This window comes from Geotrypetes seraphini, chromosome 14, assembly GCF_902459505.1.
Source record: "Geotrypetes seraphini chromosome 14, aGeoSer1.1, whole genome shotgun sequence".
NCBI classification, from domain to species: domain Eukaryota; kingdom Metazoa; phylum Chordata; class Amphibia; order Gymnophiona; family Dermophiidae; genus Geotrypetes; species Geotrypetes seraphini.
In genome coordinates this window covers 35,761,342-35,787,570 of record NC_047097.1, presented here as the reverse complement: position 1 = coordinate 35,787,570, position 26,229 = coordinate 35,761,342, and the positions used below count along the sequence as shown (strand labels likewise).

Genomic DNA, 26,229 nt, shown 5'->3' with positions numbered 1-26,229 from the left:
TTCCAAAGATTAAAGAATGATTTTTTTCACAATTTGAGAAATATGTGAGAAGAAAAAAAAATAAGGAATTCTGACATTCAATACCAGCTTGTGTTGCATAATTTAAGAAGTAATCCCAGTAAGATTACCGGAGATGGTACCCCGAAAAGTAGTATTCCAGGAGTCATGAATAATCAAACGGAATATCATAGGCATAAGCAAACTAATTCCACAATCCGGGATTAGTGCAACGAGGGGGGGGATTGGGACTTATATACTGCCTTTTTATAGTTACACAACCATACAAAGTGAAAATACGTATTAAATAATAATGGGGGCAAGAACAGAACCTTAAGGGGAGATCCTCAAGAAAAGATTCTGCAGGAGAGTGCAACAGATGAAGAAGTATCATCACAAAACACCTGAAAAGAAGAGAGATAAGAACAGAACCAGTTGAGTACTACCCCACGCTCACCCATTTCTGAAAATGGAGATACAAAAGATGAAGATCAATCACATCAAAGACATCTTTCTTAGAATCTACCGTATTTTCGCGGATATAACGCGCGCGTTATACGTGTTTTTACGTACCGCGCATACCCCTCGCGCGTTATATGCCTGAGCGCGGTATACAAAAGTTTTAAAACATAGTTCCCACCCCGCCCGACGCCCGATTCACACCCCCAGCAGGACCGCTCGCACCCCCACCCCGAACGACCGCTCGCACGCGCTCCCACCCGCACCCGCATCCACGATCGGAGCAAGAGGGAGCCCAAGCCCTCTTGCCCGGCCGACTCCCCGACGTCCGATACATCCCCCCCCCCGGCAGGACCACTCGCACCCCCACCCCGAAGGACCGCCGACTTCCCGACAATATCGGGCCAGAAGGGAGCCCAAACCCTCCTGGCCACGGCGACCCCCTAACCCCACCCCGCACTACATTACGGGCAGGAGGGATCCCAGGCCCTCCTGCCCTCGACGCAAACCCCCCTCCCCCCCAACGACCGCCCCCCCCAAGAACCTCCGACCGCCCCCCAGCCGACCCGCGATCCCCCTGGCGACCCCCACGACCCCCCCACCCCCCTTCCCCGTACCTTTGGTAGTTGGCCGGACAGACGGGAGCCAAACCCGCCTGTCCGGCAGGCAGCCAACGAAGGAATGAGGCCGGATTGGCCCATCCGTCCTAAAGCTCCGCCTACTGGTGGGGCCTAAGGCGCGTGGGCCAATCAGAATAGGCCCTGGAGCCTTAGGTCCCACCTGGGGGCGCGGCCTGAGGCACATGGGCCCAACCCGACCATGTGCCTCAGGCCGCACCCCCAGGTGGGACCTAAGGCTCCAGGGCCTATTCTGATTGGCCCACGCGCCTTAGGCCCCACCAGTAGGCGGAGCTTTAGGATGGATGGGCCAATCCGGCCTCATTCCTTCGTTGGCTGCCTGCCGGACAGGCGGGTTTGGCTCCCGTCTGTCCGGCCAACTATCAAAGGTACGGGGAAGGGGGGTGGGGGGGTCGTGGGGGTCGCCAGGGGGATCGCGGGTCGGCTGGGGGGCGGTCGGAGGTTCTTGGGGGGGGCGGTCGTTGGGGGGGAGGGGGGTTTGCGTCGAGGGCAGGAGGGCCTGGGATCCCTCCTGCCCGTAATGTAGTGCGGGGTGGGGTTAGGGGGTCGCCGTGGCCAGGAGGGTTTGGGCTCCCTTCTGGCCCAACTACCAAAGGTACGGGGTGGGGGGTCGTGGGGGTCGCCAGGGGGGTCGCGGGTCGGCTGGGGGGGCGGTCGGAGGTTCTTGGGGGGGGCGGTCGTTGGGGGGAGGGGGGTTGGCGTCGAGGGCAGGAGGGCCTGGGATCCCTCCTGCCCGTAATGTAGTGCGGGGTGGGGTTAGGGGGTCGCCGTGGCCAGGAGGATTTGGGCTCCCTCCTGGCCCGATATTGTTGGGGAGTCGGCGGTCCTTCGGGGGGAGGGATGTATCGGACGTCGGGGGGGGGCATCAGGCTTTCAGGATGGGGACAGACCTTCAAGGGGGGACAGTGCACGGAAGTCAGGGGGGTAAACGGAGAGTCGGGACAGCGCACAGAAAGTCAGGGCGGGCGAAAGGAGCGTCGGGCAGCATGCGCGGTATACCCGTGAGCGCGGTATACCAAAGTTTTTGTACATAGCATCGTGATTTCTGCGCGCTATACCCGTGTGCGCGTTTTACACGGGTGCGCGTTATATCCGCGAAAATACGGTAAATGGCAACTATATTATTAAACATGACCAAAAGGGCAGACTCTATACTGTGGTCCTTGCAGAAGCCCTACTGTCAGGGATTTGAGATCCAAAATTAATTTAGCTGCTGAAATACCATGTTTTCTGTGAGCTTCACTGGCAATAGACTTAAAAAATACCTGTCTTTTGCTACTTCTAGTTCCTGGAAATTTTAACAAGGGCTTAAAAACAAGGGTTTTATCATGGAATGATTTCACTGCTGAGGAAGGAGAAATTAGGTCTTTACCTGCTAATTTTCCTTCTTTTAGTCCCTCCAGACCGGCACAGAAACAGATGAGTTTACGCTCCAGCAGGTGGAGACGGACACTAACTTTTGGCTACAGTACAAGTGGGCTGTGCAGTCCCTATTACAATCAGACTTAATGAACAGCCAAGTAGAAAACAACAAGGCTGAAAAACAACAACATCCCAACTCCTTACTCACAAGGAGAAGACAAAGGGGAAACACTGTTGGATACTGATTAGAACAAGAACCTTTCAGAAACACCTCACAGTTCGCCAGCTGAACCAGCTGAACCAAATGTCACTGCTGTTTAAACTCCCTGAACAGCCAAAACAACCACTTCCCACAGAAAAACTCATACTCTTTGCGAAAAACACCAAACAAAATGACAAGTCGGGGTCTGTGCCGGTCTGGAGAGACTAAAAAATAAAATTAGCAGGTAAGGACCTAATTTCTCCTTCTTTAGCATGCCTCCAGAACGGCACAGAAATGTATGGGACGTACCAAAGCAGTACCCATCATGGGTGGGACCTTTGATGGGCTGCCACAAGAACACGCTCACAGACGAATGCGTTCCAATGCACCTGAATGTCCACACAGTGGTGCCGACCAAAGGAATGGAGAGAAGACCAAACTGCAGTTTTCCAGATATCCACTGGAGGCATAAGAGAAGATTCAGCCCAAGAAGCTGCTTGACCCTGAGTGGAATGAGCTGTGAGAAATTCCAGAACAGGCTTCTTTTTATAGCAATAGCCTCCTTGATCCAGTGCACAATGGTAGCCTTGGAAGCACCGTCCCCCTTATGAAGATCTTCTAAGAGAACAAAAAAAATGATCTGACTTACAAAACTCCTGGGTCTGCTGAACATTAGAGCTAAGGACCCTATGGACAACCAACTTGCGCAACTGTCTCTGCTCCAATAAGCCCTCCCTACTACCCAAAACCAGAAGGACTGTAGACTGGCTGACATGAAAACAGTGAGACCATCTTTGGAAGAAAGGAGGGAGCCTGTCGCAGCACTATCCACTCCCTAGAAAACTCCAGGAAGAGATAACTACACGAAAAGACCTGCAGTTCTGAAACGCATCTCACAGAAGTAATTGCCACCAAGAAAACCGCCTTAAGAGTAAAGTCCTTTACTGTACAGGCAACGAGAGGCTCAAATAGAGAACACAAAAGCATGGAGAGAATTAGATTTGCAATATCAGGCAGGAACAGACGGCCAAATTGGTGGTCAAAGCAATGTTGCAGCTCTCAAGATCCGAATCACATCTGAAGAAGAGGCCAATCGCTTACCGCGGAAGAAACCATGTAAGGAAGATAAAGTGGCAATCTGCACCCAAAGAGAGGACCAGGCAAGGCCTCGCTTCAGGCCATCCTGCAAAAACTCTAGGATGTGAGGCAAAGCAACTCGAAGGGGAACCACACCACGTGCGGAACACCACTCTTCAAAAAGATGCCAAACACGGACATAAGCCCAAGAGGTGGAATGTCTCCAAGACCCTAAGAAAGTGGAGATCACCATATCCCTTCTCTTTTAAGTGAGCCCTTTCAAGAGTCAAGCCGTAAGACAAAAGAGACCTGTATCGAACATTAGAATGGGACCCTGAGTCAGAAGATTGGGTGATAGGGGCAGCAGGGATCTGCCTCTTGCAGACAAACTAGATCCAAGTACCATGAGTGCCCTGACCAGTCCGAAGCCATGAAAATCACGTGGTCTGTGTGCTGGGAAATCCGAAGAACTCTGCCCACCAGAGGCCACGGAGGAAAGACATACAGAAGGTCATCTGTCGGCCAAGCCTGCACCAGAGCATTCAGGCCCTCAGCCTGGCAATACCTGCACCGACTGAAGAACCTAGACACTTTGGCATGATGCTCGTGGCAATGAGATTCATGATTGGCCAACTCCAGGACTGAACAATCAACTCGAAGGCTCCCAATCCAAGACACCACTCATTAAGATCCAACGCATGATGACTGAGAAAATCCACCTGGACATTGTCCACACCGGCAAGGTGGGAAGCCGAGATGTCCCGAAGATGAGCCTCCATCCATTCCATGAGCACCACCAGATGACTCTTGGTGCCTTCCAGCAAAGACTGGAATTCCATCAACGCTAGCCAAATGGCTCTGGTCTCCAGAAAATTGATCGACCAGGACGCCTCAACTGGTGACCAGCAGCCCTAAGCCGAGCGACCGAGACATTGAGCTCCCCAACTGAGGAGAACTGGCGTCCCTGAGAAGCACTGTCCACTGGGGCTGATTGAGACTCACTCCCTAAACCAGATTGGAAGACTGGAGCTATCAGCCGAATTAATCCCCGAAGCAGTACTGGAGAGTCCAGATCTTGAATCTGTGGTGACCACCGCTGAATAAGCACATACTGAAGAGGACACATGTGAGCCAGAGCCCACCAGACCACTTCCAAGGAGGCTGCCATGGACTCCAAGATCTGCAGAAAGTCTGGCGCCAGTGGACATCAGCAATCATAGAAACATGACAGCAGATAAAGGCCAAATGGCCCATCTAGTCTGCCCATCCACAGTACCATTATCTCTTTCTCTCTCCATCAGAGAGCAAATCTGCATCTGCAATTTGCATATCCTGGCTTCTGGAAGAAAAATTCTCCCCAAGTTGGTGTCAAAAAACTCAACAACTTCGCTCAAATTAACCAATTGTCCAGATAAGGGTGCACCAGAATGCCCTCTTTACGCAAGGCCGCTGCCACAAATCCCATAACCTTGGTGAAGTGCACAAAACTGATAATGCTCTCCTAAAATCAAAGCAAAGTAATCGTTAGTGGAAGGCCCAAATAAAAACATGCAAATTTGCCTCCATCAGAATGAGAGAAGTCAGAAATTCCCCAGGTTGGACAGCCAGAATTACGGATGAAAGGACAGAACCTGGAACACTCTGTTGGCACCGTTGAGATTCAGAATGTGCCGAAAGGACCCCTTTTTCTTGGGAACCACAAAGTAAATGGAGTATCTGCTGGTGCGAATCTCCTGAGGAGGTCCAGCAACCTGAGCAGTATCTGCCGAAAAGCCCTTCTTTTCCAAGTTGCCTGACGAGGAGAGGAAAAACAATTTTTCAAAGGTAGGAAAACTCCAGAGCATAACCATCCCGAATCACTCCTAGGACTCACTGATCCATTGTGATCTCAACCCACCCCCCCAATAAAACTCATTTAACTGGGCTCTGACTGGAAACAGGCAAAGGACCCTAAATGAGTCATTGGGCCGGATGGGCAGTGGAGGAACCTCCAGAGGAGTCGCGCTCCCCCCTCCCCCCAAAGAACTGCATGTATTGGAAGAAACATCCTCTGGAAGGAAAATAGGTTGCATCCCGGCCACAGCGGTACTTACAAAATTCACTCAAACATCCCTGGGCAGAACCACCTTTCGAAGCCTGATGAGGTCACTCCTCGCCAGGCTTAGAGTCACTCAGGGCCTGAACCAGCTTTATCCAACTCTTTCCCAAAGAGAAAGGAACCCTGAAAGGTAAACTTACTGAGCTTAGCCTTAGATGCTGCATCTTCCAACTAACCCCCAAAGCCACAGGATACAGCGGGTCACTACATCCAGAGCCATGGACTTAGCTGAGGCATGCAATAGATCATACATGGCATCAGAGAGATAAGAAACTCCCAGCTCAATTTTAGCTTTTTCCTGATCCACTAAAGACCAGTCAGCCGTTTTGCGGTCAAGAACTCTCTCAGACCACCGGAAAAAAAGCCCTGGTTACCAGACTGCCACAAATCGCCATAAAAATGTGTTTAAATAGAGCTTCCATCTTACGGTCCTGAGGGGGTCTCAGGGCTGAGTCACCTTCCACCGGCACGGTATGTTTGCGTGCAATAGTTGAGACCACCACATCCACTACAGGAGACTTTAAGGTTTCTCTATTACCATCAGGAATGGGGTAGAGTCTGGCCATAGACCATGCCAACCGAAAAGGCGAATCTGGAATGTTCCACTGAGCGTGTACTACATCCCGAATATCCTGATGCATAGGGAAAAGAGCGGTATACTGACCAGATCCCTCTAAGAAGAGTGTCCAAAACAAAATGGGGGGGGGGGGGAGGTCCTTAGCTTCCTCTTCAAAGTGCAAAACTGAAGACACCTGAAGAATGAGCTCCTGCAACTCTTGCCAATGAAATATATGCACAACAGACGCGTCCTCACCAACTGGTGCCTCTGAAAAATCTCCATCCAAAACATGAGACTCTCTTAACGGATCTGGAAAATACTCCCCAAGATCCAAGTCCTCATCCAGAGGAAATGGATCAGCCAGAAAAGAATCCTCATCTCAAGACACCAGCAGCCACTTGGACGATGGCAGAGGGGGCTAGATAGAAGCAGCCATAGCAGGAGACTGAACAGGAGCAGCTGTGGAAGGGAAAACATCCCAGACAAACCCGAGAACCCTGGAACCAAAGCAGGACCCCAGCTGCTTGTAAATAAACCTGGCACATGGCAAACATAAAATCAGGGCTCAACAACCTTGGTGGCAATCCAGAAATTATAACAGGACCAGAAGACACATTTAAGACCTGTTCCTGTAAAACAGGAGGACAGTCACCTGAGGCAGTGGGCAAAATGGATGCGCTTCCCACCAAAAATTGAGGGAAGGGCCGTCGCTAAACTGTCAACTGAAGTAAAATGTGGCACCGAAGCCAAACTCGACCCCACCGCTACAGAAAAACTGCTAGCAGCCCAAACGACAAGGAAATCCCCAACATCTCCGGTCCACAACCCCAAATCTGCCAGACTGCCAGCAGATGAGGAAACCCCAGCGTGGACGGTAGGAGAGGCCTGAACGTTACCACCGCCTCCCGCCGACGAGCAGTGCGCATGCGAAGGAGAGCCTAACATGCTGACACACGAGTTCCCCTCGAGGCAGCTGGAACACTTTGTGCACCCACCAGCCTCATCCACCGATCAGCGCCTACACTGAATGAGCACTCATACTGAGTGAGCCAAAAACCCAAGTACAACAATGTTGTACAAAAATAGCGGCCTCAGGACCACTTTATGCTCCTTTTATTTCTTGTGTCTTTTTTTTTTTTAACTTCTCACAGCTAACTAGCTGTCTCAAGAGAGCAGACCCCACAGGCACTCTAAACTGCAGTCTGTGCCGAACAGATGGCCAGGCGTACAGTTGGCTCCTCTAAATTCAGAAAACCTGGGGAGGTGGGGAGAAGGACTAGACCCTTCCGAGTGTGGCACCCCTGAGGTCGGTAGGACCCTCATGAGGGTCCCCCAAGCTCTGTCTGGACAGCAAAAGGGACAAAAAAAAAAAAAAGATTCCCTAAATCAGATCTAACAGACCCAAAATAAACCTCAGCACAATCTTACCACTCCACCTGCTGGAGACTAAGAAAAGACTAATCAAACATAAATTAGACGCAATCTTGGATGAGGAGAATCTACGGGATCCCAGTCAACTCAGATTCACCAAGGGTAGGTCCTGCCAATCCAATCTCATCAGCTTCTCTGACTGGGTAACAAAACAGTTAGACTTGGGAGAATCTGTGGACGTCGTAAACCTAGACTTCAGCAAAGCTTTCGATAGTGTCCCGCATCACAGGCTGTTGAGCAAGATGAAATCAATGGGGCTGGTAGAAACACTAACTACATGGGTCAATGACTGGCCGAGTGGCAGACTTCAGAGGGTGGTAGTTAACGGTACCCTCTCTAAAACATCGGAGGTGACCAGTGGAGTACCGCAGGGCTCAGTCTTGGGCCCGCTCCTTTTCAACATATTCATAGGTGACCTAACTCAGGGGCTTCAAAGTAAGGTAACGTTATTCGCTGACGACGCCAAACTATGCAATATAGTGAGAGATGGCAATTCACCCGATAGTATGACACAGGACCTACATTTGTTGGAGCTTTGGTCCTCGACCTGGCAGCTGGGCTTCAACGCTAAGAAATGCAAGATCATGCATCTCAGCAGCAGAAATCCATGCAGAACTTACACCTTGAATGGTGAGACCTTAGCTAGAACTTCAACAGAACGAGACTTGGGAGTGATCATCAGCGCAGACATGAAAACTGCTGATCATGTGGAGAAGACTTCATCTAGGGCAAGACAGTTGTTAGGTTGCATCCGCAGGAGTTTCGTCAGCCGGAAGCCTGAAGTCATAATGCCATTATACAGAACCATGGCGAGGCCTCATTTGGAATACTGTGTGCAATTCTGGAGGCCACACTACCGAAAAGATGTGTTGAGAGTAGAGTCGGTGCAACGGATGGCCACCAGGATGGTCTCGGGGCTCAAGGATCTATCGTACGAGGAAAGGCTGAAAAATTTGCGGCTATACTCACTCGAGGAACGTAAGGAGAGAGGAGACATGATCGAGACGTTTAAGTATATTACCGGCCGTATCGAGATGGAAGAAGAGATTCTCTTTCTCAAAGGACCCTCAGCCACAAGAGGGCATCCGCTCAAACTCAGGGGCGGGAAATTTCAAAGCGACACCAGGAAATATTTCTTCACCGAGAGAGTGGTTGATCCTTGGAACGAGCTCCCGGTGCAGGTGATCGAGGCAAACAGCGTGCAAGAATTTAAGAGCAAATGGGATGCCCATGTGGGATCCCTTAGAGGGTTAAGCCAAGGGAACCTGTCACCAGGAGTGGGATCCCTAAGAGACTTGGGGGTGGGTCAGTAGAGTGGGCAGACCTGATGGGCTATGGCCCTTATCTGCCACCATCTTCTATGTTTCTATTGTAATAGGGACTGCACAGCCCACTTGTACTGCAGCCAAAGGTTAATGTCAGTCTCCACCTGCTGACAGAGGAACGTAAACTCATCCGTTTCTGTGCCGGTCTGGAGGGATGCTGAAGAATTAGCCCTTGATTTAGGATGAAATTTATTAGGAGTATAGGGGATAAGGAATAGACAGTCTTTCAACAGCCACACTAGAGCTCCATCTAAATGAGAGCAAGAGGGCCTAAAAGACAACCAACCATTCCAGACTCTGGATGAAACACAGCATAAAATGAGACTAGAAAGCTGTCCAACCAGAAGAATCTTCTGAAGTGGGTGGAGGAGTAAGAGGCAGTGGTGAAAGATATACATTATGTTATGTTAATCAGGTTTTCTATTCTGCTTTTACCTATTCAGTTCAAGGTTGGCTTTCATTACAAGAGGTTAGGTCAGTTACCCAGGAAGTTACAATGGACAGCTGCCAGTACAGGTAGATCAGTACAACTATTAATATAATAATAACAATTTATATACCGCAGGACTGAGAAGTTCTATGCTGTTTACAATGATTAAAAATGCTACAAATTAAGTAGAACTAGCAAAGTTAAAAACTAATGACCAACAGCTCTAGAGATCAGTTATTGTGGGAAAGATTGTACAAATCAGCTACCTAAGTACTTCAGGAACAGATATGTTTTTAGGTGTCTCTTAAATTCCCCATAAGTATTAGTAAGCATAAGTAATTGTTCCAGATCTTTACCCCATAATGCTGCCTGAAATGAGAAAAGATGTTGATGACGTCTTTTAAATTTACAACCTCTAACCGGTGGAGAAACAAAATTAAACTGTGAGCTTCTCTTATGTCTACTGGTTGAGAAAGAGAAAAGGTCAGTTATGTATTTAGGGATTAAACTGAATAGTACCTTAAACCAAAAACATCCAAACTTAAACTTCACACGTGCCTCCATATAGTTATATCACAGTTTCAATACAAGTAGGTCATTGTTTGCTCTGCTTTGTCCCAGGAGTTGCATTAATAATAATAATAATAACAGCTTATATACCGCAATACCGTGAAGTTCTATGCGGTTTACAAAAGATTAAGCAAAGGTACAAATTGACTGACTTCAAGAGGGGAAGAAGAAAGAGAATTAATTAGACAGTTTAGGAATGGGCTTTTACAGTTCCCATTTTATTTACTTCAGGGTTGGCTCTCTGTCTTGGTAAAGAAATGTTTTTAAAAGTTTTCTGAATCTGACGTAGTGGTCACAGAATTGTAGTGTAAATGGTAATTGGTTCCAGCATTTTGCTAATTGATATTGAATGGATAAGGTCATTTGCCAGGTAGACGTTGCATGCTGGGAATTTTAAGTGGATAAGATTTCTAGTGAAATATCTGTTAGAGGCACCCTGGAGTAGGATGGTATGTTAGGTGGTCAAGGGTATTCCTTCTCAGGCTCTTAAAAGGCAGTAATGCCTAAGATAAACTAAAATAAACTAAAACTTAGATTTATAGACTGGGACATCTTTATATAATAAAGCTCAACTTGGTTTACATCAATTAAAAAAAATATAGAAGAGAACATAAGTTTACAATTTAGAGAAAAAACATATTTTAAAATTTTTACAAAAAAGTTGAAATGAACCTAATTCTCTTAACCTTAGAGGAATATCATTCCCTATTTCTGTTAGGTCGAAAGGATTTCCCTAATTTATCAGTAAAAACAATTCCTTTAAGAGAAGGAAAAGACAATTTGAGTTTTTGCGTGGTCCTAACAAGGCCCAATCTTTGAAAGTTCCAGTAAAGAGGACTCTCACAACAGGACCCTGAAGGCTAGTTTAAGAGAAAATGAGCATATGAATCACAATAACAGATCTTCTACAATGGAAAGGGCCAGGAAGATAGTTGTCATTGCAGTAACTCCTGCTGGCACACAAAACTAACATTACGAGTTAGTCTTGAGGGAGACTTCCCTTCAGGGCTCAGCCAATGAAGAAACCTGTATTAAGAAAATTCTGGGAAAGAGGAATTAAAAAAAAGCCCCAACAGGAACAGTTATAGGCATAAATATATATAGAAACATGATGGCAAATAAAAGTCAAATGGCCCATCCAGTCTCCTCCTTTCTCTGAGATCCCATAAGCCTGTCTCATGCTTTCTTGAATTCAGTCTGTCTCACCTCTACTGGGAGACTATTCCAAGCATCTACCACCCTTTCTGTAAAAAAAAAAATAAAAAATAAAGTATTTCCTTAGTTTACTCCTGAGCTTATCACCTCTTAACTTCATTCCATGCCTTCTTACTCTGGAATTTCCTTTCAACTGAAAGAGACTTGCCTCATGCATATTAATGCCTTAGGCATTTAAACGTCTCTATCAAAGTATACATATTGAGATCTTTGAGTCTGTCTGCGCAATGTGCGGCGACAGCAAAAAGGGCAAACAGAATGCTAGGAATGATAAAGAAGGGGATCAAGAACAGATCAGAGAAGGTTATCATGCCGCTGTACTGGGCCATGGTGTGCCCTCACCTGGAGTACTGCGTCCAGCACTGGTCGCCGTACATGAAGAAGGACACGGTACTACTCGAAAGAGTCCAGAGAAGAGCGATTAAGATGGTTAAGGGGTTGCAGGAGCTGCCGTACAGCAAAAGATTAGAGAAACTGGGCCTCTTCTCCCTCGAACAGAGGAGTTTGAGAAGGGACATGATCGAAACATTCAAGGTACTGAAGGAGATAGACTTAGTAGATAAGGACAGGTTATTCACCCTCTCCAAGATAGGGAGAACGAGAGGGCACTCTTTAAAGTTGAAAGGGAATAGGTTCCGTACAAACGTAAGGAAGTTCTTCTTCACCCAGAGAATGGTAGAAAGCTGGAACGCTCTTCCAGAGGCTGTTATAAGGGAAAACACCCTCCAGGGATTCAAGACAAAGTTAGACAAGTTACTGCTGAACAAGAACGTGCGCTGGTAGGGCTGGTAGGGCATCATTGGTTAGGGTATTGGTTAGGGTGCTGGTCTTTGACTAGAGGGCCGCTGTGTGAGCGGACTGCTGGGCATGATGGACCACTGGTCTGACCCAGCAGCGGTAATTCTTATGTTCTTATTACACCTTATGACGCCGACCACCATTTTAGTAGCCTCCCTCTGGACAGACTCCATCCTGTTTATATCTTTTTGAAGGTGTGCTCTCCAGAATTATACACAATATTCTAAATGAGGTCTCCCCAGAGTCTTATACAGGGGCATCAATATCTCCCTTTTTCCTACTGGCCATTCCTCTCTCTATGCACCCAAGGAACCTTTTTATACTTGTCACACACATATAGCACATATAGTTAAATATATACATGTATACTGTTAACTACTGATTGAAAGTGATTTTATCCTGTATCAAGCATCATTTCTTTTAATCAAGTGACTTGCTTGTGGGAATGAGGCACAGGTGAGCATAGGTGCTGCAGGTCTTCGTGCTCTGTAGTTGCTTTCACCATTAACTGCAATGCTAGGACAAACTGCTCTCTAAGTCAAGAAGACTTAGCACATTGACATTTTATTTATTCACTATAAATGCACAGCTGCTAAACTAGCAATAAGTAGCCAACATTACCCATAATTCTTAAGTGTATAACTCTGTTTTGCTTGTGAGAGTGCCATTTAGGTAGAAATAACTGAGCATGAACAAAATGCCAAATGTACCTATGTGCACAGGAAAAGATAATGGCTACTGTTACTGCAGTAGCCTTTATCAGCCAACTAGTGGCTGTTAGAATGTGCCTCAAAAGGAGTTGCCTTTCTAGCCCTAAGACCAGCAAGGGGTTTCTAGTCATCCAGACCGACTGAGGAAGGGATAGCGGCAGCAGCAACACCTGAGAATACTACGAGGCAAAATTAAAAGACTGTGGGAAAAAGTTTCACAATTCTAACACAGTTTGGGTGAAAGTATGAAGGGCAATGAAATACATACATTCTCTTCAGCCTTATACTCGCTGACCACTTTATCTAGTACAATTGCAGAGAGAGAAACACTTGACGTTTTAGATGTCTGCATGTCCAAAGGTACTTCATGGAAAATCTGGTTCTTCTCTCTCACAGTCATCTCCTTTTTTGGTAGAGGAGTGTCGATATAAACCACCTTCACAGGCTTTGAACCTGATTAGAAAGACAAAGATCAAAGTAAAATGACAGAGGCCTTGTAAACTCAATAGACAGAGCATAAGTGTTTGAATGTCATATAGCCTGATAAGAACAAGTTGCACTGCTGAATCTCACATAACATGATTTCTTGTATACTATAGCAACCTTGCGGTTCAGTGCGATTCACAAATTACAAGATACTAACATTATAGTAGATTAAGCCAGATAATTCCAAAAAATATTAACATTGTAACTTATTGTAAAATTTTAATTTAAATGTTTCCTAAAAAGAGATGTTTTTAACTTGTGCATGTACATTCCTGGGGCCTGACCCTGTCTACTCCCGCTTGTAATAACCCCCTGGTTATGCCCATGCCCTGAAAAGACTGAGGCACAGACTGTTTCATCCCTTTCCATTACCCATAGTCAATATCCTAATTTTAATTCCCAAACTAGGCCTTTTCATACTCAATCCTCTCGTAGAACATTTTTTTAACCGCTTCCAACTCCCATGGTCAAAGCAAACTGATAATTATGCCTGTATAACCAAGCAAATTAATCATTAAGGGTCCCTTCAAGCAGGTTGTGCCATCAAATCTCAAACAAATGAGCATTCATTAATCTACACTAGATAGATTGTGAGCCCACCAGGACAGACAGGGAAAAATGCTTGAGTATCTGAATAAATTCATGTAAACCGTTCTGAGCTCTCCTGGGAGAACGGTATAGAAAATTGGATAAATAAATAAAGTTCCTGGCTATTGTCTAATGTTACTGGCTAACAAGCATTCATTAATGTTCCTGGCTACTGTCATCTTTAGCCTGTCTTTTCTCCAACCCTTCTTCACCATCACGTCTTGCGAACCCTCCAGAATTGAGATCATGTATTTTTTGAGGCACTTAATATACTGTGAAATGTCTAAGGAGGCAGCTATGTGGTTTACAATAAAAATTCATTAGTGAAGGAGACAGTAGGAAGGGGATGACAAGAGTTAAGAAGAGGAGTGTTCAAAGGATTCAGATGGATCTTGAATAGTGACTTGACTTTAGGGGGAGGAGGATTCAGCATGGATGAGAGATGGAAGGGCATTCCATAAGGAAGGGCCAAGGTAACAGACCGGTGTCTTGAGAGATAGTGAGGCAAAGAGATGGGAGAGAAGGAACCGCAGAGATTAGATGAAGAAGAGTGAAGGGGTCGAGAGGAGCTGTTTAATTGACCTCTTGCGGAACTTCCTTCCGTGTTGGGTGTCACTTTAAATATTATTTCCCAGGTGTAGATTGCAACCCTGTTTTTGAGCCAGAGATTTTTCTCCATTTAAAGGGAGTTTTTCTCTATGGCTTTGTTTTCCGGTAGTGAACTAGTGATAGTATTTGATAACTCCCTTAAAGAATTTTTGTATTTTGGTAGGTTTATCCTTTGGATTCTGAGGTCCATTTTGATATGCTTTTACTAGGTATGGTAACACTTGATATTGAAGGCTGACATTTCAAATTGTTACTTGTTCGTTAGGTGTCTGTGCTTAAATTGTTGGTTCTAGTGTTATTAATGTCATCCCTCTGATTTTAAACATGTAACCCTGATGAAGAGTTAAAAATGGTAACTAAAATAACATATCACAATCACAAAACTGCAAAAATATTCTATGAAAGGTTAAACAGATCTCTACTTCTTAAACCCACTTACCTTTAACAGAAAGCATTTTAACAGAAACTGGTATTTCCCACTGTTCTTTGTAGTTCAGTCCATGGTTATTCAACAACGTAAACAAGGATTGAGCTGTTAACACTATCTGGGGACAGTACTTCACAGCAAGTTTTTCAATATTTGGATCAGATCCAATATCCTAGTAAAAACAACAGATGAAAAAATAAAAATATCCCAAAGACATTAAGTAAATAAAATAACCTTCATAAGGTTTAGAAATTTTGCATGGCATTCACATAGATTTAAAGATAACATGTTCCGGCAGTCCAAAAAAAAAAAAAAAAGTTATGTATGTATTCCTGATCTTGTATAAGAATACGTGCATATTAAAAAAAAAAAAATCCCAACAATTTCCCCATTGGCTTTTGCATACCCCTTACCCCAAAGAACACATAAGTGGAGCAAAATGCTCAATTTGGCCAGGGTTTCTAGAAGAGATTAAGGAGACAATTTTTATATATTTTTTTTTTCAATACTTTATTAACAGATCTTCAAAAAGACACAAGATATGGAAAACATACACTAACTTATTAAAAAAGAAATTCTTATATATACAAATTAATTTCCATCAAGCACGCATTATGAGATGAGTATCACTAATAATAAAACCCTAAGCGCGCATGCGCACTTAGGGTTTCGTGTTCCCTGCCGCCGTGTTTTTCGATCCGTGGCCGAATTCTATTTTAGAACCCGGCGGCAGGGAACACACCGGCAACACCCCCTCCCACCCTCACTCAATGCCAGAGAAACTGCTGCCACCGCTGATTCAGAGCGGGGGGCACAGGCGCCCCTGCCGGCATCTATTTCTCCCCCTCCTCCCTCTTGCCTGCTCACCCGCTTGCAGCGTTTAACTGAAAAGCGCTGCACTATGCTGCCACTGGCCTCGCCGTGTTCTCTCCACTGCGGCCCGCCCTCTGACAACTTCCTGTTTCCGCTAGGGCAGGCCACAGTGGAGAGAAGACACAGAGGCCAGCAACAGCGTGGCACAGCGCTTTTCTTTGAGGCAAGTAGATTTCTGCGGGGCGTATGCATAGGGAGAGCAGGAAAGGGGTGCTGCTGGACGGGGGGAGGGAAAAGGAAGGGAACAGGGGGAGCAGGCAAGGGATGGGTGCACAGGGAAATGGGGGGAAATGCTGCTGATACACAGGGAAAGGGGGAATGCTGTTGCTGCTACACAGGGAATGAGGGAAATGCTGCTGCACAGGGAAGGGGGGAATGCCGTTGCTGCTGCACAGGGAAAGGGGGAATGCTGCTGCTGCACAGGGAATTGGGGGAGGGGAGATAGGGAAAGGGGGCGAGGGAACAATCTTGGTTTGCTTTGTGGGGGGGGGGAGACAGAAGGGGGCCATGGAGAGAGAGACAGAAAGATAGGCAGGCAGCGCATGAGAATGAAAGACAGACACACAGAAAGACAGCAGGCAGGGAGACAGAAAGAAAGACAGACAGACAAAGGGGGCCAGGACAGAGACAGACAGAAAGATAGACAGTGGGAAAGAAAGAGACAAAGAAAGGAAGAAAGAGACAGGGGCAGGGAGAGACACAGAAAGAAAGAAAGACAGACAGACATATTCTAGCACTTGTTAATATAACGGGCTTAAACACTAGTGCTCTATATAAATCAAGAAAAAAAAAACCCCAACAATTTAGGAAATTAGGATATGCAATCCAATTTTTCAAGGCGTTAGAAAACTTCTATTTCTCCTCATTAGAAATCTGTTATTTTTCCCTTACTTTGAAAATTTAACAGACATTTACAAGAAAACCTCAAGAAAAAAGTGACTCTGGAGGAAAGTGATGTCATTGGTGAGAAGGCAGCCTGATTCTCGAGCTCCTCATCACCCTGAATAATTCAGTGATTATAAGTGGTATTGCCCAGAGTAAATTTTTGTAAAAGACGCACCAGAGGCCAGTTATACCAGACAAAGATAACCAGCAAAAAACAACCTGATTTGAAGACATTTCCTTTCCAAGTGCACCCCACAGAATCTGCAACCCTGCACCATGAGACACCACTGTTAGCAGGAGATGGGAGCCCGATGGAGAATGCTGTGGCTGCTGACGGAGGGTCTAGACCAGCCTCACGCGCAGAACTACATGAGTGGTTAAATGAACTGAAAAATTACCACGCAATCTATGCACCATGATTTGCATGCTGATTTTGATGGCTTGCGCAAGACGGTGGAGGAAATGGGCCAGCATCTGAACAACTTCAAAGAAAAAGTCATTGATCATTGATGGTGATCTGAGTGAACTGTAGAAAAGGTGAAAACAGCTGGAAACTAAGCAAGATGATCTCCTCACTAAACTGGAGGATGGTGAGAACAGGGCGCACTGAAACAACTTAATGGTGAGGGGTCTACTAGCATCTCAAGATGGCCGCTCAGCGGCCGAGCTCATGTGGGCAATATGCAAGCAACTCCTGAGCCTAGCAAACCCAGATTCGGAGTTGCCACAAATGGAATTTGAGAGAGTAGACAGGGCAATTGGGCTTGCTACTCAGGGGCACCCAAGAAACCTGTTTGCCTGCTTTCTGCAGTTCCCTATCAAGAAGCGCATTCTGGAAGTGGTGGGGAAAGTAGGTCCTATTCAGTGGGACGGTGTTAAGGTAGAGATTTTCGCTGATATGTCTGTCATTACTCTGCATAAGAGGCAGGAATTTAAACCGGTCACGAAATGTCTTATGGACCATAACCATCAGATACCGTTGGCAATATCCTTTTGGTTTGTCCTTTGCCCTGAACCACAGACTGGTGAACATGAAAAGGTGAAACCACCTTCGGCAGAAAAGAGGGAACCAGCCGCAGTACGACCCGCTCCCTAAAGAACTCCAGGAAGGGAGGTCTACAAGAGAAGGCTTGTAGTTCGGAAAGTAAAGGCCACCAGGACGACCGCCTTAAGAGTAAGGTCCTTCAACGTGCAGGAACCAAGAGACTCAAAAGGAGAATTGATGAGTACGGAAAGAATCAGATTGAGATCCTAGGTCAGAAACGAAGGTCACACTGGAGGTCGGAATAATTTTGCTGCTCTCAAAAAACCGACATCTGGAGAAGAGGCCAAATGCGGTCCATGCAACAAACCACAAAATGTAGACAAAGCTGCAAGCTGAACCCGGAGGGAAGACCAGGCAAGGCCCCTGTCCAGACCATCCTGCAAGAACTCCAAGAATTGAAGCAATGAAGCGTGAAGGGAAACCACTCAACACTCGGAACACCACTCCTCAAAGAGATGCCAAACTCGCATAGAAGCCTGAGAGGTGGAAAGTCCCTGGGAGCCTAAGAGGATGGAAATCACCTTATCTGAATAACCTCTTACTTAGGCGTTCCCTTTCAAGAACTTAACTATAAAACAGAAGGAACCCAGATTGAACCTTGGAATGGGCCTTGAGTCAGAAGGTCGTACGAGTCGAGAAGGGCATATGAGCCTGAGCCCACCGGACCACGTGCAGGGAAGCCGTCATCGACCCCAAGACCTGAAGAAAATCCTGCGCCCGAGGACACCAACAACCCATCAAAGCACGAATCTGCGACAGAAACTTGAACACTTGGGCCTCTGAAGGAAGACTCTCCCCAAGCTGGTGTCGAAGAGCACTCCTAGATACTCCTCCACAATCCGAGTCGTAACCCGGGAGCTCTCCTAAAAGGATTTTGCTCGAAACAACCAGTCATCTAGATAGGGATGAACAAAGAAATGTCCTCCTTGCGCAAGACTGCTGCCATAATCTTGGTGAAAGTCTGCGGAGCTGTGGCCTGACCAAAAAGAAGTATCTTCCACTGTGCGTGCACTACATCCCGAATATCCTGATGCATAGGAAAATAACAGGAGGCTGACCTGATTTTCCAAAGCAGAGGGTCCACCACACATGGGAGCTCCTTTGTGTCCTCCTCAAAACTGATGAAACCAGGAGAATAAGCCGTTGTAGCTCTTACCGGTGAAAAATGCACACCACTGATGCATCTTCACTAGCTGGTGCCTCCAAAAAATCCATGTCTTTGCCATCTGTCCCCCTGAGAGGATCTTGGGGGCCCAACAAGGGGTCCAAGTTCTCATAAAGTGAAAAACGCATCTTCAAATAAAATCCTCATCCCACGAGATCTGTAGCCACTTGGACGAAGACCTGGGGGTGGGGGTGAGGAGGAGGACTGGACTGGAACTGAAGCTGAAGGGGGCCTAGTGGGGGTAGACATGGAAGGCAAAAGTCCTCCCTCCCCCGAAAAACCTGAGACCCCCTGGGGAAGAAACAGGATCCCTGACCGCCTGCAAGTAAGCCTTGGACATAGCTAAAACAAAATCTGGGGCAAACCCCCCTGGCAGCACAGCAGAACTCACTGTCAAGGCAAGAGACCCAGCAGAAACCCGTTTCTGTTTCTCTAAGACAGGGGGAAGATCACCTGAGGCCACAGGCAAGATGGCGGAGCGTCCTGCCAAAACCAGTAAAAAAAAAACAAAAACCCTGCAAAAAAAACTTCCCCAAGGCCTGCAGCGGCTAAAGCAGGCAAGTCAACAGCCAAAAAAAGGGAGTCCCCAGGACTATCGGCGGTAAGGGAAACCTCATTTCCCTGACTCTCGGCGGCTGAGGAAATCCATGTGGGTGGTAGGGGAAGCCTGGGCTTCCCCACTGCCTGCTGCTGACTTGCGGTGCACGAAGAGGAACCCTGCTTGCTGGCACCCAACACCGACGAGGATTCCTCTTTGCATCAGCCAGTGCACTTCAAGCACAAGCTAGCTTCACTGACACTGCACCAGGAGCACTTTCTTTTAGCTTAAAAGTGCTCATGTGAAAACCGCTATTAAGCAAAACAAAAAGTGCCAGTTAGCAATTAAACACAATTTACCTCAATTGAAGGCTTCCCTTCAAACCAGCACTTCCTCAGGATTTTTTTTTCCCAACATAACTAATTAAACCTGAACAGATCCCACTGGCTCTCTAAGCTATATGCTTTGCCTATATTTGATGAAAAGGCTTACAGCTGAGGCACTTCTAATTAAAAATTTGGGAATGTGGGGGAAATGGAGTAAGGGACTCGACCAGTCAAGTGTGGCACCCCCGAGGTCGGAGAGACCCCCGAAAGGTCCCCCAAGCTAAATCTGGCACCACAAACAGGGACAAGAAGACAACATTTAAATCAAAATCCAACAACCCTACACTAACCAGGTGAAGAATGTACAGGCTTACCACCTTCACCTGCTGGAGACTGAGAGCTGACTGATTGTACTTGGGACTGCACAGCCTACTTATACTACAGCCAAAGGTTTGTGTCACAGTCTCCATTTTCTGTGCCGGTCTGGAGGGATGATAAAGAAAAAAGAAAATTAACAACAACAACAACAACAACAAACAACAAGAAGAAAAAAGTGGCTCCAAAAGTCACAACTCTGGGTTTCAATGCCAAAAAGGCTTTATATCTTGAGTTGTGTTGACTTAGGGCTCCTTTTATGAAAGTGCGCTAGGGGTTTTAGCGCATGCACCGGATTAGCGCACGCTAGCCGAAAATCTACCGCCTGCTCAAAAGGAAACATCAAAACTTTAGCTCCACAAAACACTGCCTGCTTATTTTTAAAGTACAGTTTCATCATTCTCATTTAGGATGGATCTAGTTTGCATCACATCCCTCAAATCCTGTAAGGTCAAATTCAGTAGAAACCAATTGATCCAATCCCTGCTCAGTCAGGAAGGTTTTTTTTTTGGTAAGAATAAAACAATTGGATACGCAAAATGTATCAGCATTTTGTAAACCTAAAATCTCCTTAAGGTACTTCCTCAGGAGAATCTCGGGTGAAATTAAATAAGTAATAGAAAAATTAACTAAACGCAGATATCTAACTATTGCTACGTTCATCATCTCAAGCTTCATTATAGGAATCTAACTGCAGAAGTGGAGAGTGTCTGCAAAGTAGAAGCCTGCATTTCTACCACCTGTAATCAATCATTCATCAATTATTTGTAGAGTCCACATTTTCCAATTTATCAACAAATTCCTTTGAAAAAGGACTGATTTTGAATTATTGCTTATTTCAACAAAATCTCCATTATAGAATTTATTTGCCTTAAGAATTTTAAGGAAATCTCCTGTGGTGCTTCTAATGAGGCTAGGCTCTCATTTATATTTGTTAAACCCGACAGTATTTGAGGTATTTTCAAAAATGAAATTTTAACAGTAGAGTGAGGCTCTGATACATTCTTAGAAGTAAATTCAGGATCTACTTCAGGTTCTGAATACCCAGAAAACGCTGGAGAAAGTGGAGGAGTACAGAGGTAAGAATGTCTTCGGACACAGACTAGCCCGCCTACTTCGAAGGGCTTTAAACTAGGTAAGTCGGGGGTGGGTACCCACTTTTACACCGGAGCAGTAAGTAGCAATCCTGATGTAGCGAACCAACATTACGCTTCTAGGTCTGAGGTAAGTACCCTTACTGCAAACGAATCGCTAGGAGACAATTTGACTCAAATGGGTGGCTCACAACAGGAGCTTACCAAACAGAAAGAGTGGAGAGCTATGTATGTTAACGCACACAGCCTAGGGAATAAATTTCTAGAACTAGAAACAGAAATAGTTAATGCAGACATAGACATAGTAGCAATATCCGAAACATGGTTCACAGACTCTCATGGGTGGGATATAACCATACCAGGATACAACCTGATTAGACAAGATAGAGAGGGTAGGTTAGGTGGTGGGGTAGCACTTTATATCAAAGAGAACATTAAGACAACCAGGATCACAGATATCAAGTACTGGGGAATCCATCTGGGTAAACTTGGCCAGAGGTGGAGAAAAATGCCTGTACCTTGGTGTGGTATACAGACCTCCGAGACAATCGGAGGAAAAGGACGCAGAATTAATTGAAGACATTGAGAATATCACCTTACGGGGGGAGGCTGTTCTATTAGGAGACTTCAACATGCCTGATGTAGACTGGAACACACTATCAGCGACAACTTGTGATAGCAGGAGGATATTAACGTCCATGAAGGGAGTACGGCTCAAACAAATGGTACTAGAGCCCACTAGGGCCCAGGCCATCCTGGACCTGGTACTTACGAATGGGGAAAGCGTCTCGGACGTCTCGGTGGGAGAGATGCTAGCCACCAGTGACCATAACATGGTATGGTTTAACCTTAAGAAAGGCTTCCCTAGATCACAAACAAAAACAAGTGTACTCAATTTCAGGGGCACTGACTTCGCACGCATGGGAGATTTCGTCTACCAGACGCTGCAGGTTCAAAAAGTAACTGATAATGTGGAAGATATGTGGACAACCTTGAAATCGATCCTTCATGAGGCAACTATCCACTACATAAAATCAGTAACCAAACAACAAAGAAAAAGGAAACCCCAATGGTTCACAGATGAGGTAACATACCTCGTCAAGGAGAAGAAAAGAGCATTTCTATCATACAAACGCATGGGGGAAAAAGAAGCAAACGTTGAATACAGGACAAAGTCTGCAGCGGTCAAAACAGCAGTTAGGGAGGCCAAACTTCGTATGGAAGAAACTCTAGAACATCAAGAAAGGGGACAAATCCTTCTTCAGATACATTAGCGATAGGAAAAAGAACACAAACGGGATAGTACGCCTTAGAACGCCAGACGGGAATTATGTGGAAACTGACTCCTATAAAGCCAAACTACTGAATGATTACTTCTGTTCAGTCTTTACCTGCGAGGCACCAGGGCACGGGCCTCGGCTGGATGCAAAGCAAAGCATGGATGACCCATTTCAGAAGTTTGAGTTCACACCAGCTGATGTTTACAAAGAACTGTCAAGACTCAAAGTGAACAAAGCCATGGGACCGGACAATCTGCACCCAAGAGTGACCCTGCGGAGTTCCACAAGGATCCCCTCTATCGCCTATACTTTTCAACCTCTTCATAGCATCCCTAGGCACGGCCCTAGATGCCCTAAACATTACATCTTTCAGCTACGCGGATGATATAACCATCCTCCTCCCCTTCGACATCCAAGACTCCACCTCCAACGGACGCCTGAAAACAACATTGGAAACTGTAGAAAAATGGATGACGAACCACAAGTTAAAACTGAATGCGGAGAAAACCAAATTCCTACTACTAGAGAAGGAACAAAAACCATCCCTAACAGAACTAGATGTAAACACAATCAAATATCCAATACAGAATACTCTCAAAATTCTGGGAACACACCTAGACAGAGGCTGCACAATGCAAACACAAATACACAAAACCATAAAAAAAGCATTCTTCACCATGCGAAACCTAAGAAAAATAAGAAAATTATTTTCCAAAGAACACTTCAAGATCATAGTACAATCCCTCATACTCAGCTCCTTAGATTACTGCAACAGCCTCTACCTACCTTGCCCAAATACTATGATAAAACAACTACAGACCGTTCAGAACACAGCTATCAGACTCATCTACTCGCTCAGCAAATTCGACCACGTCACACCCGCCTATGTAGACTCTCACTGGCTTCCGATAAAAGCAAGAACTCAATTCAAACTCTACTGCTTACTTTTCAAAGTAACCCATGGTATGGCCCCCAATTACCTGAACGTCTTTGCTGCTACCGACTACCCAGATCAAGAAGAACTCAGAATCTTTTCACCTTCCCCCCTCATAATGGTACCCGACGTAAGAAACTTTACGACAGCCTTCTAGCAACTCAGGCAGCGAAAATTGACCCCACCATCACCAAACTGATGATCAAAACAACAGATATCAAAGTGTTTCGGAAAGAAATCAAAACATTTCTTTTCAAAAAACACGTCCTTACTTAATATTCCCCTCCCCAATCGCACATGCACTCTCCCCAGCAAATAACACACTAGTCATCCCCTTGAACCTCATTTACCAAATATATCCAAACTCCTAAATAAGCATCTCCCTTAGGTATCCACTTAACTGATTCCTTCAGTTAGGTATCTTTCTTCAGTTGCCTATATTGTTTTCCCCACTGAACCTTGTAACTACTTGAACCCTGTCAAGTTATTCTATCGATAAATCCAGATATCTTATACTTGTATTTCTATACCACAACATGTAATTTACTTAAATCGTTGTAATGTAATTCTCTCGGTAATGTCCTGATCTCTTTTAACTGTAATCCGCTTAGAACCGCAAGGCACAGGCGGAATAGAAATCACAAATGTAATGTAATGTAAGAGTGCTCAGAGAGCTATGCGATGTTTTGGCGGAACCGTTAGCCATGCTCTTCAATCTCTCCCTAAGTACGGGGAGAGTCCCCCTGGACTGGAAAACTGCCAATGTTGTTCCTCTGCACAAAAAGGGTTGCAGAGCGGAGGCTGCGAATTACAGACCAGTAAGTCTCACATCAATAGTGTGGAAACTCATGGAAACTCTACTTAAAGGGAAATTAGACACCGAAAACCACGATGACGAATCTTCATTAACCGCTAACACCCTAGCAGACTTCTTCAACTCTAAGACACAGAAACTAAGATCATCGTTAACTTCCCCCCCAAACCCCCACGGGGACTTCCCTATCCTGCTGGACACAGACAGGACTACACGAGACCCAGGGTCCAGAATGGACCTAAGCTGGAATCAATTCACTACCATCGACTGGCACACCTTCAACAAATACACCAACTCCTTCTGCAGACTGGATACTTGCCCCCCACACATCCTGAAAACTGCTCCGATCCACTTTAAAGCCAATATGCTGGCTTGGACAAACCACCTTCTATCCACAGGAAGCTTTCCAGCAGAACAGGGCCGCATATCGATAACCCCAATCATAAAAAACACAAAAGAACCACCCAATTCACCGTCTAACTACAGACCAATTGCAAGTATCCCACTATTCACCAAAATAACTGAAGGGGTGGTAAATACCGAACTAACCACATATCTGGAAAAATTCAACATCCTAAATGAAAACCAATCAGGTTTCCCCTCTGACCACAGTACCGAAACCATCATAGCCTCTCTACTAGACAATCTACACACACTCTTTAGCCAGGGCTCCAGCGCATTGATCGTGCAACTCGACCTGAGCAGTGCTTTTGACTTAGTCGACCACAACATTCTCTTAGACTGCCTTGCATTCATCAGCATCTCCGGCCAGGTCCTCAACTGGTTCCAGGGATTCCTAAGAAACAGATCATATCGAGTATTTAAGAATGACTCCTTTTCATACAGTTGGGACAACTCCTGTGGTGTTCCGCAGGGCTCCCCCCTGTCCCCCACCCTGTTCAATGTCTACCTTGCCTCCCTGGGCAATCTCCTGCAGAGCCACAAACTCAAATTTTACATCTATGCAGATGACATCACAATAGTCATCCCGCTATCCAGCTTCACACCAGAATTCCTCACCTCCCTCTCAAATACACTCAACCAGATAGAACTCTGGATGCAATCCTATAGACTTAAACTAAATCTCGACAAAACAAAATTTTTCCTTGCTAGCCCCAAAGACAAAATCATAGATACCACAATTCAAGTAAAAGGATCGACCTTTCCCCTCGAACAAACCCTAAAAATACTAGGAGTCACACTGGACAAACACCTAACCCTGGAGAAGCACACTGACAATACAGTTAGGAAAGGTATCTCAGCGCTCTGGAAATTACGCACCATAAAAAAATATTTCGACGACACGTCATTCCGCCTCCTAGTCCAATCCTCCGTTCTAAGCATACTGGACTATTGTAATATCATTTACCTGAGCTCCACGAAGAAAAATACCAGAAGACTCAGAATGATCCAAAACACCACTGTCCGCCTTATATTCAGCTTGAAAAAATGGGACCATGTTACCCCTTTCTACCACAAACTTCATTGGCTACCACTGGAATCCAGAGTCCTATTTAAATTCGCCTGTTTCTGCTACAAAACAGTATTCGGCCTAGCTCCAAACTACATCAACCCACACTTCATCCTGAATAACAGAAACAAGAACTCCCGCAGAATCCAGTTATTTGCTTTCCCCTCCCTAAAACTTTGTCACTCCAATAAATTCTTCGACAAAACCCTCGCCTTCCAGGCCGCCAAGCTAAACCCATGGATAGCCCAATTAATCCTCGAGGCTCCAACCTACCTCAACTTTAGAAAACTACTCAAAACACACCTCTTCCAACGCCACGACACTTAAGGGCCCCCCTCCTCTTAGATCTCCCCCTCCCATCTCGCCCCATCTCCTCCCCCCCGACCCACCTTTTCCTTCTCCCCAACCTTATCTTCACCGCTACCTGCATCCCTGCTCATTTTAACAC

The 26,229-nt window shown here is 45.8% G+C and overlaps 1 protein-coding gene across 2 annotated transcripts in view; it reads right to left on the bottom strand.

Moving 5' to 3' along the window:
- ICE2 (interactor of little elongation complex ELL subunit 2) overlaps positions 1–26,229 on the bottom strand; it is a 152,826-nt gene that overhangs the window by 85,158 nt on the left and 41,439 nt on the right. For both annotated transcript variants that reach the window (XM_033920479.1, XM_033920480.1), the window contains exons 7-8: positions 14,994–15,153; positions 13,140–13,324 (exon numbers count right to left, since the gene is read on the bottom strand). In XM_033920479.1, coding sequence (XP_033776370.1) covers positions 13,140–13,324; positions 14,994–15,153 — 345 coding nt within the window. The remainder of the gene's footprint in view (positions 1–13,139; positions 13,325–14,993; positions 15,154–26,229) is intronic.